Raw genomic sequence first — 16859 nt, forward strand, 5'->3', positions numbered from 1 at the left:
AAACAACATGCTGTAGTTATTTAGAGAAAAGCAGAGTTCGCCAAAATTGGATTTAATATGCAACTTGCTCTTTGCTAGACTACAAAACTCMGACCTTACCGGTGTCCAGCAAAACCTGTGCCAAACAACATCTCAGGGCCAAAACCCCCATCCATGAAGAACTTCTGAAATCAAAAGGACTTTATTGGGTATGAACAGCAGACCACTGGCCTCTATTGTCTGCAGCAACACTCCACCAGCAGCTCCAGTCTAGCAGCAGAACGAAGCTCTTGTGGGAGGTGGTAGCCACAGAGTGACAGACAGTCTCTTGGTAGCTAAAACGAATTCCAGGCAGACTCTGGAAACAGTCACCACAGCAACCTTGAACTGGCTCCTACCTTCGGTGCGAGCCAAAGGTGGCGGAGGAGAGCACAGAAATATGCCCTGCCGAGTCCCTGCCCTGCCCTGCAGAGCTGCTGAGGGTGCAGGAGAGCTCCTCAGCACTTCAGGAGGATGGGCACCCACAGGGGACGGCTGCCAAGCTCTGAGCATCCCCCTCGTGYAGCCCCGAAACTGCGCGTGGCAGGCTGGCTTTGTTTATTAACACCACGCCGCAAACGTGCCTGCCTGCGGAAATTCAGCGAATCTGAGCGCTCYCGGAATAATTACCAAACAGAGGAAATGCAACACATACAGGTCAATTTATGCTCTCAGTTAAAAAGGTGTGAAATCTGGAATAATTCCACCAGAGCCAATAGAATCACTTCAGACTGGTACGAAGGAGAGCGGCGTCGGTCTTTAAAGGACACATTTGGGAAGCAACAGCACATCATCCTACAGCTGAGGCTGGAAAACACTGCCTGAGGGGCAGGAGATGACCACTCCAGGCCTTGGTCAGCCATGCCTACACTTTGCCTACGTTAGATGGATTTCATCTGTGCACAGGGGAGCAGCCAAGTCTCCAAAGCCAAACCCAAGAAAAATCTTCTGTGAAAATCCCTAGGTCATAATTCTGTTGCTTTCTCTATGCACAGGCATGAAATGCGGGGGGGTTAAGAAGCATTTTCTGTACTTGCTCACGTTCTCACAGACACRTAAAGTTACCCAAAATCCACTGGAACTGCCAAAAGTTTCCAAGAAATATCTGCAGTCACACAAGACTAAAACACAATTCAGGTGAGGAGCATGAGTGCAAGAAGCAACAAGAATCAATCCAGAATGGACATGAATCATCAGTCATCTCTGATTTAGAAAAAGGAAGAGGAAGGAAAACAAGKTTTGTCAAAATAAGTGCTTTCCCCTGGAAATACGTGAGACTTATGAGCAATCACACCATGATTAGACTGMAACTACTGGATCATCATCTATAATCTAGGTAATGATCTTTAGCAATTTGGGGTACAGGAGAGAGAGAGATCTATTCATATATGTGGCCAATCCAAAATAAAATTTAACAACATTTTAAATAATTGGAATTTTTAAGGGACAAGAACTCCCCGAGGTTCATGTGCTCAGTCCCATGACCTGCCTGGTGCTACTTAATATTTCCCCAGAGAAGTTTCAGAGAAAGTTTCTTTAGAGAAGTTTCGGTGTTGGCTTACCTATATCCAGGYAGGTAATTCTCCCTAAGAGGGAGAATTTTGGAGTGCCACATGGCTGCTAAAGTTTCTTTGTGTGAGGAGTCATAGCACAGTGCCCAGGATATCTAGAAATGTTCTGCAAGTCACTCCTTTCAACTCCTCTCCCCCATCACCCCTAAGCTTACAAATGGGGGGCTGAAGACACTGATRTAGGGACTGTGCCAATTTATGGGATGCCCATGGATAAGGGCAGTCCTAGACAACGCTGCAGTGCAAGTCAGACATAAAATCAGAACATTTAACTTCCATTTTCTTKCACACAGGAGGCTCCCAGAAAAAGAGCAAAGCACAACCAAAGCAAGCACTGGTTCTGAGTCTTCTCGTAACACAAACTTGGCCATAATTTTGAGGAGGACGTGGATGATCCATGTCACTCAGAACACACCCTGTCTATCATGGGGCATTTTCAAGTCCTTACCATCATTTCTCTTCAGCAATCTTAATGGGGGATGTTGAAATATCATATTGCAATTGTTGTATTGAAGAGAAAAAGAAAAACTAATGAAATTATTTATACTTCCAGGGAAGAAAACAATGAGATGATATTGTCTAGAATGACCTTTCCTAAGTATGGGGATAYAGCATCTTACACAATAGACTCTTGGTTCATGTTTCAATTACTGACCTTTACTGCGGAGAAAATTAATGCAATTTTCATCRTAATCCACCCGTACAAATAAGATCCATACGGAAGGTTTCCACATGCTGAATCTAACTCAAATGGAAAATGTCAGCTGTTTGCTACTGGATGGATTTGACTTTAATTTGTTCGGCTGGAGTCCTTTTGAATTGTGCTCAAAAAACTTTGTATATMTTTGGTACCTATTTTTGACAGAGAATTTCCTACATTAGCGACACTGAATTTTTATTCTTTGGTGATTTTTTTCCACTTCTGTTTTTTTTTCCCATACATGCGATCCTAAACATTTCTTGGAAGTTGCCAAATAACTTGGCTTAAAGCCACAGTATCATTTGATCCTTCCCTGTTACATTGCACTAGCCAAGGAAGGCTATACTGGCACACCACAGGATAGAAACTCTCAAAAAAGCCCCAAAAAACCAAAAAAAAAAACCAGAAATGAATTGCTGTTGATTTAATATTGTCTCTGATTTTTCTTTTTTATCAGTTACCAGACTTAAAAACAGTAGTAACTTCAGTTTGATCTGTTGTGGAGGAGATGCCAGCTTTTATTCAGACASTGGAGAAGACTCCAAGACTGTTTCCAGTCAGGTGCTATGACACACTCTTCCACAGGCTACCTATCTGCTCTTGAAACTCCACAGTCATTGGCAGAAACAAAAGAAAAAAAAAATCAAAATAAACAGGACTGATAACAATCAGACAACTTCAACTGAATTGCATGCAACTTGTCTGTACCTTCTTACAAAAGATGCTTCGGTGACGCAATTTTAAAACAATCCTCRCTGCGCCTGACAGACCCCAGAGCTGACAGGACAGAGCCTGAACTCGGTGTCCAAGACAGCACAAATCCTAGCAGGCATTTATTCACAGAAGAGCTGGTGCCAAGGGGACAGAGCACTGGTGTCTTTTACAGCCCTCCACGCTGGTGTGTGGGGAGGGCACGGACGGGGGARACGGCAATTAAGCGCTGTCATCGAAGACAGATAGTCTAGGTGGAGGGAGTTAATCTGCTCTGGGGTTTTTGAACTAAGTGTCTGTGTATTTATAATTTGTAAACAGTTCATCTCTTGGAGGGTGTGTTACAATTCCCAGAAGCACGGTCTGTTATGTCTAACAGGCAGCAGAACCCAGAAGGGCTCTGTGTGCGAGTATTTTGATACAGCAGGATGACAGGAAACAGAAACACTGACCTCGTACACCACAACCCAACGAGCAGATTTCAACTCTGGGAGCTCTTGTATTAGGGAGGGGAAAAAAAAAATACACAGACTTCTTTTTAAAGTAGAGTTGTCTGTTTAAATGTTGACATTGCCATGAGATAGTGTCATAAAATTACATTTTTCTTACACTCCCCGGAGAGCACTGGCCACCCTCAGACTTGGAAAAGTGACTCAGAATAACCTAATGTACTCAAAGATGCAAGTCCTGGGAGTGCAAACGTGGCCCATTACTGCTGCACAGGGGTACACGAAGGGCACAASAAAGAAATTGAGGCAATTCTGCACAGAATTTAACATGGGACAAATGGAGGGGCTGGCAAATGTCTCTTCTGGCAAATCTGCGTGGGAATTCCACAGACCGGTAACAATTAAAATGAATTATGAATTATTTCTGAAATGCTGGGATGTAAAGCGTTATCTTCATGAGAAAGGCTGCCGAGAGAGGCTTTAGCCAGTGCTACCAGCTCTGCATGTCARAGTCACTGAGTGTGTGTGAAACAGAGATGGGGACAGCTCCCAGTACAGAAGTGCAGGGACAAACCATCAACAGCTCAACACCGACTCTCAGGAGTTTGCCCAAACATGCACACTTTGTTAAAATAAACCAAGRAAGTGGATGACAGGGAAGCTGTTTGGGGGGAGGCAAAAACCCAAAGTCATTAAATCCATATTTAAGTGGCCCAGTCGTATTTATAGAAAGAACCAAAGWCACTGGAGTTAAGTGCAGGGTACATGTAACCTGGAGTGTTTTAACAYTGCAGCAAGGAATCCATTGCACAGCACAGGAAACAGAGGATTTGATGCCTATTTAATAAATTCTGATTTCTCTTTTCCACCTGAGCCTTTGCAAGGGAAAATGAGGAATACTGAAATAGAGAAAAAGTTGGGATTGTTCCAGTGARTAAGTTACACCTTTAGGCATCACACAAATAATATGCAGAGGGTCAGTATTCACAGGTGTCTAGAACCAGGTACCCACTAAACAGAAATTCTTGACTTTCAGAGATACACAGTATCCCTTTCAAAATGATGCAACTTTTGTTTAGCAACTTCTGATGAAATCCAGATATTGGTCCATTCAGCTGACGTATTTTATGATGCAAAGAGCAAATTATAAATGAGAACATTTAAACAACTATTGTGTGTTGCAAGAAACCTGTAATTCAGCCGGATTGCCTAAACTCTGCTTTAYAACTGGAGGATTTCTGGTTGCTCATTAAAATATAATCACCACAGAAAAGAAAGTTAAATTTAAATAACTATTCCCATCAATTAAGTCTGCTGAGCTTCAATCCCAGGGTCTGTGACTGAGAAGAGTTAAGGTGCACTTGCTAGCTCTGGTATTGATTTACTTYTTAATGATCAACAATTCCACTGTAACACTTTTAAAACATAGAATATTCAAGAAGAGTCTTATTAACTTAGTATGCAATTTGAAAGTTTCACATCCCMTCATGAACATTTTCTTCCTAACAGCTAATGTTCCTTTGCATGCTGTTGCTCGTTAAATAATTCCTCACCTTTTAGCTTTAAAGTATTTATAGATTATCAGATCCTCCTTCACTTACTTATGTTTTCTCAAGCTGTATACATTAAGTTCTCTTAATCTTTCTTCATATGTCATGCCCTCTAATCCTTTTATCATTTGTCACTGTGGTTTGATAAACTTGGAAAAAAATCCAATGAATTTTTCACAGTGAGAAGAATGAGTAAGTATGTTCCAATAAAATAAAAAACAGGCCTTGCCAATTCCAATTCTTTCCACATTTCAGCCGCTGAACTAAAATGTTGTGGGGTTTTTTTTTTTCCCAGGCTCTGAAAGAAATGCTGAGAAAATTCTACCCAGCCCTCCACAAATCACACCAATCCTGGCCTACCAAAGTGGAAATGCCAAACCATTTGGGGAAAGCCATTAGCACAGAATGYCACCCAGCACTCAGAAGGGCCGTGAGGGGGGATTGTCCATTCTTATGTCCATCTCTGCCCTTCCTCCAGCCCCCCACACCCCTGTGGGTGCACATCCATCAGCAGCACATCTGGGGCTGCTCAGGTGTCACACAGGTCCCTCCACTGCGGGATGTCACCCAAACCAACCCCTTCCTGCCTGCAAACCTGCCAAGAGCAAACTGCTGATAAAGCTCTCCCAGTTAATGCAGGTAACAGCTGAAGATTTATGGAGAGAAGATTTGTTTGTGTTCTCCCACCTTCCCTCTGATTCCAGCTGACACAATCATGAGATGTGTGCTTACCTTATCATCTTCATCCTCATCTTCATCCAAGCCCATAAGCTCCTGCRGAAGCAGATGTCCACATTACAAAACACAACACTTATTTTTCAGTGACAGGCAACGTTCAAAAAGCTTATGATACTCCCACAACATCTCACTACACAATTTTCTCCCACTTCTATCGAAAGTCATTAAAAAACCCCACCACTTTCTGCTTCCCAAACAGTGTTTCATATCCAAGGACCTAAKTTTTTTTATGATATTCTGAACAAAGCCCATAATACCAATCCCAATTTTAAGTCTAAATAAAGCATCAGTGGCTGTGTCCAGTAATCTGAAGGCAACAGGCTTTCAAATCCATTGCCAACTTTCACTATCTGTAAACAGCTTTGTTCTCAGCCTTGCAAATGAACCAACTGCTATGTCAAGGCTGAGGACTYGGTACCCAACTTGTTCCATCCCCACTGCCACAATGCCTGCTCCCTCCCTTTAGGGCCATTACTGAAACATTAGGCTTTAGAAAACACATTAGCATGAACATAATCAATCTCACATAGAATCACAGTCCGATTTCTATGCAGCATTATTTCCTCCCTTTAATTTCTGTGCTGACAGGTAGGACAGGWAACAAAGGGCTTGGCTGAAGCTTGGAATTAGGAGCACTTGACTTTCAGTTCAGGTATTTAATAAAGTGAGCCTTTAACAGGGTCCTCCAAGTTTCTTCTTGGTTATTTAATAGCTACATGTGAAGCTGTGTCCTACAAGTTTAAATACAGCAAACATGCGAAGAATGTGAAGAATCACAATAAAAAGATGTTTTGGATTTAGGGTTTCTTGGGGGGTTGGGTGTTTCTGTTTTGGGATTTTTTTAATTTTTTTTTTTCCTGAAAAGCAGTTGCATCTAGGATGTAAAAGGTGCTGGGAGTTCAGATACCCAGATTTATTCTTTGGCTCCCTGGAATACCCTGAGCAGCTGAATTAACACTGATYATGGTTTAAATTTCTATAGAACCTCCCCATCTGTAAATCATAAAACATTTTACCAATATTCACAAATTTAGCCTCCTGGCAAGTGGATCAGGAGTACAAGGTTAATACTGTTATTCACATTTTTTTAGCACAGAAATCAGAGAGAATTTGAGGTTCACTTTTGCAAAGACTCTTGYTTGCATTCCTCTGTATACACAAAATGTGTGTGCTGGCACACAAAAACCAAAGGCAGTGAATATCCAGCCAAGGCCTGAAGAAGCAAAAAATAAATAAATGACTTTGTAAAAAGCATTGGCATTTTGAAGAAAACCTTTTCTCATCTGCAGGACAGATGTGACTGGGGCTAGCACCTGATTGTCTATTTTTGACCTACAGATGGTTAGAATCATAGACACACATAAAAAAGGAATCAGGTAATATTAAAGGCACTTTGACTACTTGTTCCATATGATCCCAATCCTGCAAAGCACTTTGGCAGATGTGGGATTTTGCTTATGCAAAATGCACCCCTGAATTTCATGGCATGGCACTGCTTTACGGAATGTGTGACAGGAAAAAAAAGCCAAATTCCTGATGGACATTTCTTTAGTATTACCACAATTAACTGTATTTTTAGAAACAACCTTTTTGCAGTGTCCACCTAAATGATGTTCTGCTCAATTTTTCTGTCTTGTGTGAGATTGTCCTCACCTGGACATGGAACAAACTCACCACAGGATGAGGCAAGGGGCTGGAAGGCATTSTCTGGGTATTTTTTTCTGGGTAAGTTATTATTGTTATATTTTTACTGCCTTTTGTATTAAAAAACAAAAACATCTGTTTGCCTGGGATTCTCCCACATGGGGAGTTGTTCTTTTCTCGATGAAATCAAGTAGTCACTGAAGACAACACAGTATCTTTCTGAATTATTCTGGACTTGGCTGAAACTGGAGAAAAGCATTTCTTTTACCATGTTTTCAAATTAAGCCTCCCCTGGTCTGGGTAATGCAATTTCCCCTGTTTTCTAAGAATCTTTCCACTTTGATGAAAACTGAACTAGGAGCAACTTTTCTCACTGAAACTAATAAACCAGCTATTGACYTTTTAAATTCTCGGATATTATGTTTTTATATAAAATCGACTCATTGAGGTAAAGGTATTCTTCATGGCTACCAGTATCAATCATCTTTTTACCAAAAGTTAGAAGGAATCTATCCTTTGACTTCCACTTCACTACTACATTTATTTCACTTTTGGAAAGAGAATATGATGGACATTCATGAATTTACTCTCCTTTCTAGCTGTAATTACCATTGTTATGGCAGTAAAGACAGTGGTCAACATCAAACAGCATCATTTCATACCCCAACAGCAACACCATAACATTTCGTGATTATTTCTGTATTTAAACCTTTTGGTCTCCCAAGTTAAAAACCAAAGGTTACATTTCTGGGGGGAAAAAAAATGTCTTTTAAGAGCTGGGGGTGGGAAGGAGGAATAAAAGCTTCTTAAAACCTTAGATCAGAGAATAAGGTTTAAAAGAATTACATTTTCTTTTGGAATCTATTGGCTTTCCTCTTCTGTGAAACATGAATCATCAGCGTGTTACAAAGTGTAAAAGCAGGAGGGGCATGGCTTTTAGGAACTTGTTGCTTAATTCAACTTTCAAACATTTGTAGTTATTTAGTAAATGAAATCCCCCTCCTACACACTCATCTTCTTCTCCTACTGCTCTGTATGGTTTATTGCTCTAATTGAATAATGAAAATTGAGAGGGTTGAGGTTTCTTTTCAGTAACTTTGAAACAGAAGTGCTGTTTACACAGCCAGTTAATGCCATTAAAACGCGTGATGCTTCGCTCGGGGGYGAACGGGGGCTGCCAGAAATGTCACTGCCACTCTACTTGCCTGGGCATCCTGGGCATTGTTGACCTTCCCWGTTGTGATGAGGGAGAAATTGTATGCAAAGAGCACCAGCAAAGCCAGGGGCACCATGTACAGCTCCACGGTCCAGACGGTGACCACAAATACCTGGGAGAAACAAAACACACAAGAGTTCCAAGAGAAAAACCTGTGAGAAAGGCTGGCAGTCATTATCACTCTACATTCGGCCCTGAATCTCTGCTAACCTCATTCAGGTTATTATTTTGGCAAAGGAATCCACTTTCTCTGTTCCCTGTGAGTTCATTAGGCTTCTGCTTGGTGGTTTTTCTCCTCCCCTGTACCTGGAGAAGGACAAGGCCATATACATGAGGTCAGCCCAAGGATTTATTCACTCCTTCCTGGGACCCCCGAGCCTGAAAGTTTTTTRTCCTTAGTGCTGGTGAACAACAGATGCACTCAGAGAGGTAACCCTGCTCCATTTCATTAAACTCTAATTGCCAGGGGGTCCTTCCCAGGTTGGAGAAGAGCATTTTCCTCTTGTGCCACAGGAACCACGGAGCTCCCTTGTCTCCCCACGGGGGACAATCAGCAAATGCATCTTCATCATTAATCCACCCATATTCTTGGCACAGCAGCACAGAGAAAGGCCTGGCACCTTGCAGGATGCAAGGCTCTAGGTGGCACATGATGCATTATTTTGGAAAGGGATCCAGTCAGCCTAACCTCCATGCTCATATTCTTGCCATTTTTCAGCACAGCATATTCTGATTTCACTGCTTGTTTAGAGTCTCTTTGCTTTAAAGCAGTGTGAGTTCSTAGTGTCTCACAAACCCCACTAATAGCAAGCCCAGGTGCCAAATCCTGAATTTCTATCTTGCAAACTGGAATAGCAAAACACAGAATAACATGATGGGAATTTAAAAAGCACATAGGATTAAAAAAAAAAAAAAAAAAAAAAAAAAAAAAAAAAAAAAAAAAAAAAAAAAAAAAAAAAAAAAAAACCAAGAAAAAAACCAACCAAACGGTATCAAGGCAAACTGCAATCCTATCTGACAAGTACCAACAATAACTGAACAGACTGCAGACTTGGAGGGGTTGGCAATGCAAAGTTAATAAACTAAATCCACAACTGCCATAAAATGTATGTTGTGATCCCATTTCCTTTTCTACTCATACATAGTGTTTCCAGAAGAGCTGCCTAATGCTGGTAGCAACTTGAAGCTATTTTAAGCCAWCTCCTTCAAAGACAAGGCACAAACACATTTTTCTGGTTTTTCTTCCCCCAAAAGAAGCTGGTTTGATCAGAAACAACAATCACGTTTTTAGAATAAMACAGGTAAGTGAAAATGAGTCAGATCCAGTAAAAGTACCTCAAACAACAACAAAGGGAAAACTCTATGGGTGATGAGGAAGCGAAATCTCTACCTCTCCTCATCCTTGGCCTGCCAGATACTGCAGAAAAAAACAATGCTGGCAGTGGTAGAATGGGATATTTACAGCAAAGTATTTTGTGTTACGGACCTGAAAGTGTAACCACACTGTACCAAAGAACCACTTCCCACTGCATTCAGCAGTGTGAGAATTTACACCCCCACAAAACCACAGCTGTTGTAACTTTCTAAACAAAAAGGCTTGTCTGACATCAGACAAATGGCCACTTAATACCTACCATGGGCCAAACATAAACCAAGAAACAATAACTTGGTCCATAACCTTGCCCAGACAGCACTTGCATTTTCCAGACTGTACCTGATTTTGTGTTAGCTGTTGCTATGCAAGGAATTAGGGTTGTCATCCTGTTCYTGGCGTTTGTCGGCCAGTAAAGCAATCTTTGAGATATATTCATTTATAAATTGGGCTCACATCCAGGCAATATATCCCCATGCTATTGATTTGCAGCACAGGAATGTGGAAGACAATTTGGTTTTGATTTTTTTTTTTCCTTTTTTGATCCTGTTTTTCAACATACTAAAAATTAGAAGTGATAATGATTCACACAGCCACATTTTGTGTGTAAGCAAGGCAACAGAAACACATGAATCCACGCCAAGAACTGGTACTTGATTTGTCTTACAGGAGCCTTGCATAACTTTAGCTAATAAAATATTAAAAGATTGTGATATTACCAGCTAAAAGTCTCCCATAAACGGAAAGTTTTAACCTGAAAAAATTCCTCTGAAGGTATTCCAACTCCCTTGGRTGAACATATGCTTGTCTTTTAAGACAAAGTGAAGGTGATACCAGCTTCTGTGCTACCCTAAATGTCACACTGAACAAGGACCTGTTATTGTACATATCTCCACAGGTATTTTTCTCAGGTACACACAGATAAAAACAGACACATAGATATAAATCCACATCTGATCCTTATGAAAATTCCTTTCATGGAAATAACTACTTCCAGGTATTAATGCAAAACCTTTGCTTCAGGCCGTGGGAGGGGCTGAATTTACACCACCTCCCTGGGCTGGGGGCAAACTCAGCCTTTTCTCAATGCAGCAAAACGACCCCAGCAGCAGCCAGCCAGGCAAAGTCCTCCGAGGAGTCAATGAAGCTCTTGAAGAACCTCTCTTCATTCACTCAATCACAGGRCTTGACCCAATTTCAGTGCATTTGTCACCCTCCCATGTGAACATCGCTCTGCTCGGCTGCAAGTGCAACACAACCTCGCAATCACAGGTCGTGCAGGCAGCTAGGGAACCGAGACCTTGGTGATTTTAGATCTTACAGTACATTTTGTGTGCTATTAAGTTGCAGACCTCAAATAAAACTTCCAGTTTAATTACAGAAYGGCACTGCAGGCTCAAAGGGTAGCTGAGGCACGCTGTCTCTCCCTTCCTGATGCTGACTGGTTAATCAGCTGCTGAGTTATCACCCAGTGAAGCTTTGAGAGAGCTCCCACTTCTCCTTAACAAGAGTGGCTCTGCTGCTACTGCCACAGTACAGGGAACTTTCATTACTGTGACACGACACAGACACAAGACAAATTGATTTAGCTATTCAGAAATTATTTCGCCTCGGAGGTACGGGAAATGATTGCTGCGAACATACAGTACATATTAAAAGTTCAGAGTGTGTTTATGAAGTGAATGGAAATATTTCTGCACTCTAAGAGCCTTTTGGGTAGGTCTGCAGCATCAGTTTTCACAGCAGATCTGATCCCAAGCAGGCCCATGTCCTGATTTATCAATATCCCTGACATTGAGCACAGACCAGCAGTCCTGTGACACTGATACCCACTCCACAAATGACCAACTCCTCAACCGTGMATGTTTTTACTCTCTCCTCAGTGACACTTCATGCCTGGGAGAAGGTCCTGAATTATGCTCCCTAAATTACTTTCTTATCAATATCTTTTTGCGAAAATGCTTCAGCTGCTGATGTWAATAATGGCTAATGCAAGGAACAGTATCTTCTTGATTTTGTGTCATCCCCAGTCTGCCTTTTGCCTAACCCATAAACCAGTAAGGGAATCCATTAATGGGTTCGGATCACTTTCACCAACACAGCAGAAGTGAGGGACAAAAACCAAAACCCTGTTTCAAATGATCCAGTTTCAACAAACCAYTTCTTCTTCCAACATTTCACACTGTTGTTAGACCAACTTCTGTCAGACACAATCCATTACATCATTGRTATTTTTTTCTGCTGGGCTCCACACTGTGCATGGGAGAAGTTAAAAGCACAGCAGCCAATTTCTAAACTAAGAAGTTAAAAAGTGTTAGCGAGTTTTCTGCGGCACTCCTCTTAATGCAATTTGAGAGGATAAAAGCCTATTACAGAAGCGAGCACTTTAATTCACAGCTTAATTCTGAAACAATGATCAGAATAGAAACAGAAATGGGATAGACCTATCTAGAGGGAAAGAAAAAAAAAACAAAACACCAGAGCTCTTGAAACTAATATTTAGACTAGAACTCTACCTAAAAGACAACAGCAATATCACAGCCTTGGAGAAAGGACCACTTGATTTCAGCTGATTAATGTGTTGCTATTTCAAAGGGCCTAATAACTACAAGTTAAAGCTCTGGAGGTTTGGAAGCCGTTTCATCTGAAAATCATTGAAGAGGGGTCCAACTGTTCCTGTCAAGAAGCATGGAGTTTGAACAACCATGAGAGTGGCCCTTTTGACAGCAGTACAAAAGATGAGAGAAGGCAGCCTCAACTGAAAGTAAAAACAAACCCTTAGAAACACRTTTCAAATCGGGTTTTTCTGCCGCTCTGGTTCCAATTTAGGATCTGACTATTAAGACCAGATTTTAGACGGGTGTCTACTAAAATATGCCCATAAAACATTTGTCACCAGCAAACCCACAGTCATGGGATAGAATAGTTTTAAGAGCTTTAGGAACTTAGCATAAGATGGGATTTTTGGTGTGATTYTTCTACACGGCAATTACAATTTTTCTAAGTGGAAAAAAAACAGGCTCCACTCTTTGTGGAGAAGTGAGAGATGCTGAGTTGTGTGACAGAATAACTCCTGCACAACAACAGTGATGGGAGGAGAGCGATACATTCCATCAGATGGAAGAAATAAAAGTGAAAGGAGATTAAATGCATGAGAGGAACCTATGGTAAAAAGTTATTTTCTCAGCCAGGGCAGGCTCCAGTGCTAATGAAATGCCTCATCAGCAGAGCTGTGAAAAATATTGTTTGAAACTACAAGTTTCAAAACCCACAATTTAACTGAATTCTAAACTTCCAACAGCTTCATCAAAAGTTTCCTTGGGATTTATAAACACACTATTCAATTCCTGAAGGCAGGAGAAAATCTTGAGCTGATACTGCTGGCTATGTCCAAGTTTGGTTTTGAACAAAATCAAATTTTGAAATACGTGCTTCCCTGCATTTACAGGGAAGAGGAATTCTGTATTTTTAATTTATCTCTGGGCTACACAGTTTCAAGTTGCCAGTACACACAAATGAACTCTGTAAGAAAAGGAGAAATTTCTGAGAATAACTATTCAGGGATAAATTCCCTGGTTTTGGGGGTTTTTAAGCTTTCAGTCTCTCTGCTCCAAACAAAATACAGGACATTATCCAATAACATAAGATACTGGCTCCCCAAAAGGGCACTCAATTCCCTTGGAGGCAATAAGCCTGTGGAGAACAAATTATTTCTGACAGATACTTATTCCTGCCCTTAGAAAAGGAGAGTACAAGAGCAGAGAGGGAACACACTCACACACATTTGTGCATATGTGCCCATACAGCTGTGCACACAGAGATCTCCTCCAGACAGGAGCAACGTGGGTGCAGGAACACAGCAGGGCTGAGCCCCCACGGACAGAAATCAGGGTGCCTGGGGAGTGCCCAGCCTGATGGGAGTGCAGCAACTCTTGGGCTGGCTAGTGAGAATATTAAAAAAAAAAAAAAGAAACCATTAAAAAGAGCAGAAATTGGCTTAATACAGCCCCATTTCAAGGCATGGCAAAAAAAAAAGCTTGAGGAAACTGTGTAGGATGTATTTTCCACTGAAAATCCTCTTCCAAAGATGCATTCCAGAGTTTTCCTGATGGATATTGTCCTGCCCACACCCACCTGATGCTCCCTCACCTCTGAGTGGGCTCTTACTGCACTTCACAGGCACTGAAATGCAGCTCAAGGAGGGCCAGGTGCGAGCAGAGTCACTCCCTCATTGCAATGCAACAATGGAGAACGTGGCAGGAAGAGAAATTATACTTAAATAAACCAGCATTGGCAGAAGAAACCTATTTACTTTAGATTCGATTTGTTTTTCGTGTCTCCGGCAGAAGAAGGCGGCGCATCTCAACGTGGAACGTGAGCTGCGTCCAACGGCAACGACCAAAATCAAAAATGACCTGGAGAATAGGGGGCTTTAAATATTTATGCCACATCACAAATTATCTCTGCAYTGCTCCACACACTAGCGTACAACTTACTGATTTTTTAAGGGTGCACCACAAGGCRAAAAGCTCTTTGAAGCAAGCCTAAACACAACCGGAATCTAAAAACAGAGATGCAAAAAAAAACCACTCAAACATCCCAAAAACCAAACCAATGAGTCAAATCATGCCCCAAAAACCTCAGCCTGCCTAACGTGTGACTGCAAGAAGTGAGAAGTACAAATAAAGAATATTTGTACAATTTGTCACCACATACATCTACCTAATGTTTGCTTTTTCCTCAGCCAATGCTTTGGGTAACAAACACCATGGCCACGTTTGCCCAGCTGAGTTTTTTGCACACTCTGAATGTCACAGCTGCAATGCCACATGCTGCTGCCACATCCACATCCCATCTCTTCCTTGCTGAGTGAGTGGCCCAGGAGGAGCTGGAGGTGGAAGGGGGCGTCCCCAGCTTGTTGGGAGATAACCAYATTGTGCCTTGACAATTTACACCACAAGAAAAGGGAGTAACAGAATAAAGCCTGTGGAGGATGGGAGCGCTGGTCAGCATGGTCACAACTTCACCAAACCATCCAAAGCAAAAGAATCAAAGAAAAAACAATGTTCCCCACTCCCAAAAAAAAAATAAAAAATAAAAAAAGGGATGTGAAACCAACAAAAATAGCCTCAAAAACATGCGAAAAAAACCTCTTACTGTTTAAGCCAATATGTGTTAGGGCCTTTTTTGTCATTGCCTGATTTAGACTCTTCAGGGGGATCTCATTTTCTTTGCTGCTGGTAGGAAGTAGAGACTCATTTGTGTTTTAAATGAAAGCTGTGATTCATGTGCAATCACAGGACTCTTAAGAAATGGTGCTTTAAGAAGAAGCATGTTCTGCAAAAGTCGCAGAGAAATCAGAAGAGCTGACAATATTGCAATCTGTTCTCCACCATCCTCTTGGGACACTGCCGTCGGAAACTCCATCAGGGAAGGTTGGGATGCTGCACTCAAGACTGCAAACACTTACAAAATGTCCCCACTCCGAGCCTGAGTTACTGTTGTCATTAACATGTGCAATGGATTTATCGCTTACTCGTAACAACGCCTGGAATCAGAAAGTGATTGCAACAAAATAAAAACTAGACTAATTAAAAAGTGACGGTTTTGCTTTATTCTGATCATTTTTTGTTACATTAATGAGGTTACCCTGCCTAGAAGAGTGGAAATAAGATCCTTAGACATATTTCTGTAATGAGGAGGTCAGGGAGGAGGCACTCGGGCCAAGTTTATTTCACTGAACTTATCACCTATTAAGTCTATGTCTAAATTAACATTTCTACACTGTTTTCCAGCTACTTGACAGCTACCTGGCTCGTTGGTCAGCGTGGATGATAATTCATTTTTTGTCATGAATGAGAATGTCTGGGGGTGTCACCTTCATCCTCTAAAACTCGAGCATTTCACCCCCAAAGCCAACGCCCACGAATCTCATGGGTGCCTCTGTCCAATTTTCTTGTGGCTGCTGCTTTATCCCCAAGCTCAAGAGAGGTTAAAACAAAATCAGCTACAACACGAGTTTTGGGCTCTATATTTATGTACGTACAACAGTTTTAGAGTAAAAGATTTCAAATCCTTTTAGGCGGCAGACACTGAAGGAATAGCTGTTTGCCAACATGCTGACTGGTCTAATTTTTCCCTCATGCTTTTATCTAACGTATTTTACGTTTCCCGTGCCAAGTAAAATACAGTCAAGACCCTCAAGCAATAAAGTTTAAAATTAGAATTGAAAAAAAAAAAAAGGAGGAAAAAATATTACAACAGTTTTCTGTGTTTTGGGGTAATCCTCTGGGGACTGGCCAAGGGAATAAATCTGCATGTTATTTCTGAAGGGGTAACTATCACAGACCAAGGTAACTGAAAAAGATCCCAAAACAAAGAGGGAGTGACATGCAAGAAAAAGAAAACCTGTTGTTTCATATCATAGATAAATTAAATGGTCATTTTTAACTTGAGTGTTTTGGTTTGTTTATCAGAAGGGTCACAGCTTCAGAATTATTCTCATATACCAAGTTATAATCTATTWGCAGGGAAGACAGGCATTATGCAAGTTAAAAGCCTGATCTTATAGCAGCTAATTCTTCCAAAAAGCACCAGAAAAAAAATCTGTGCTATTTAAAAGAAGGCAAAAATGTAGGCAAATTTTATTTATTCTGGATAAGGTGAACACYTTAAAAGGGTCATGAAAAGAACGATCATTAGCTGAGCTGATAAATGTCTGCTTATTTGGAGATGTATTTGGTAACATTTTGAGAAACATTAGCAGCCAGGGACAGATGGTGACGTAATTGTACAGCAGTGGAAGGAGCGTTGGTGGAAGTGCTCTTAAATTTGGGATCTCAATTGGGCTCCCACTGGTAACAAATGGGAGTCTTAAATGATATGTTTAA

At 41.2% G+C, this 16859-nt stretch overlaps 1 protein-coding gene across 3 annotated transcripts in view; it reads right to left on the reverse strand.

The window, feature by feature from the left end:
- The window catches only part of MCTP2 (multiple C2 and transmembrane domain containing 2), a 102972-nt gene that overhangs the window by 14362 nt on the left and 71751 nt on the right, over window positions 1-16859 (reverse strand). For all 3 annotated transcript variants that reach the window (XM_057378211.1, XM_057378209.1, XM_057378210.1), the window contains 2 exons: window positions 8587-8709; window positions 5732-5773 (listed from right to left, as the gene is read on the reverse strand). In XM_057378211.1, coding sequence (XP_057234194.1) covers window positions 5732-5773; window positions 8587-8709 — 165 coding nt within the window. The remainder of the gene's footprint in view (window positions 1-5731; window positions 5774-8586; window positions 8710-16859) is intronic.

This window comes from Malurus melanocephalus, unplaced genomic scaffold (assembly GCF_030028575.1).
Source record: "Malurus melanocephalus ecotype Western Australia unplaced genomic scaffold, MMel_1.1 scaffold_347, whole genome shotgun sequence".
In the NCBI taxonomy this organism is placed as follows: Eukaryota; Metazoa; Chordata; class Aves; order Passeriformes; family Maluridae; genus Malurus; species Malurus melanocephalus.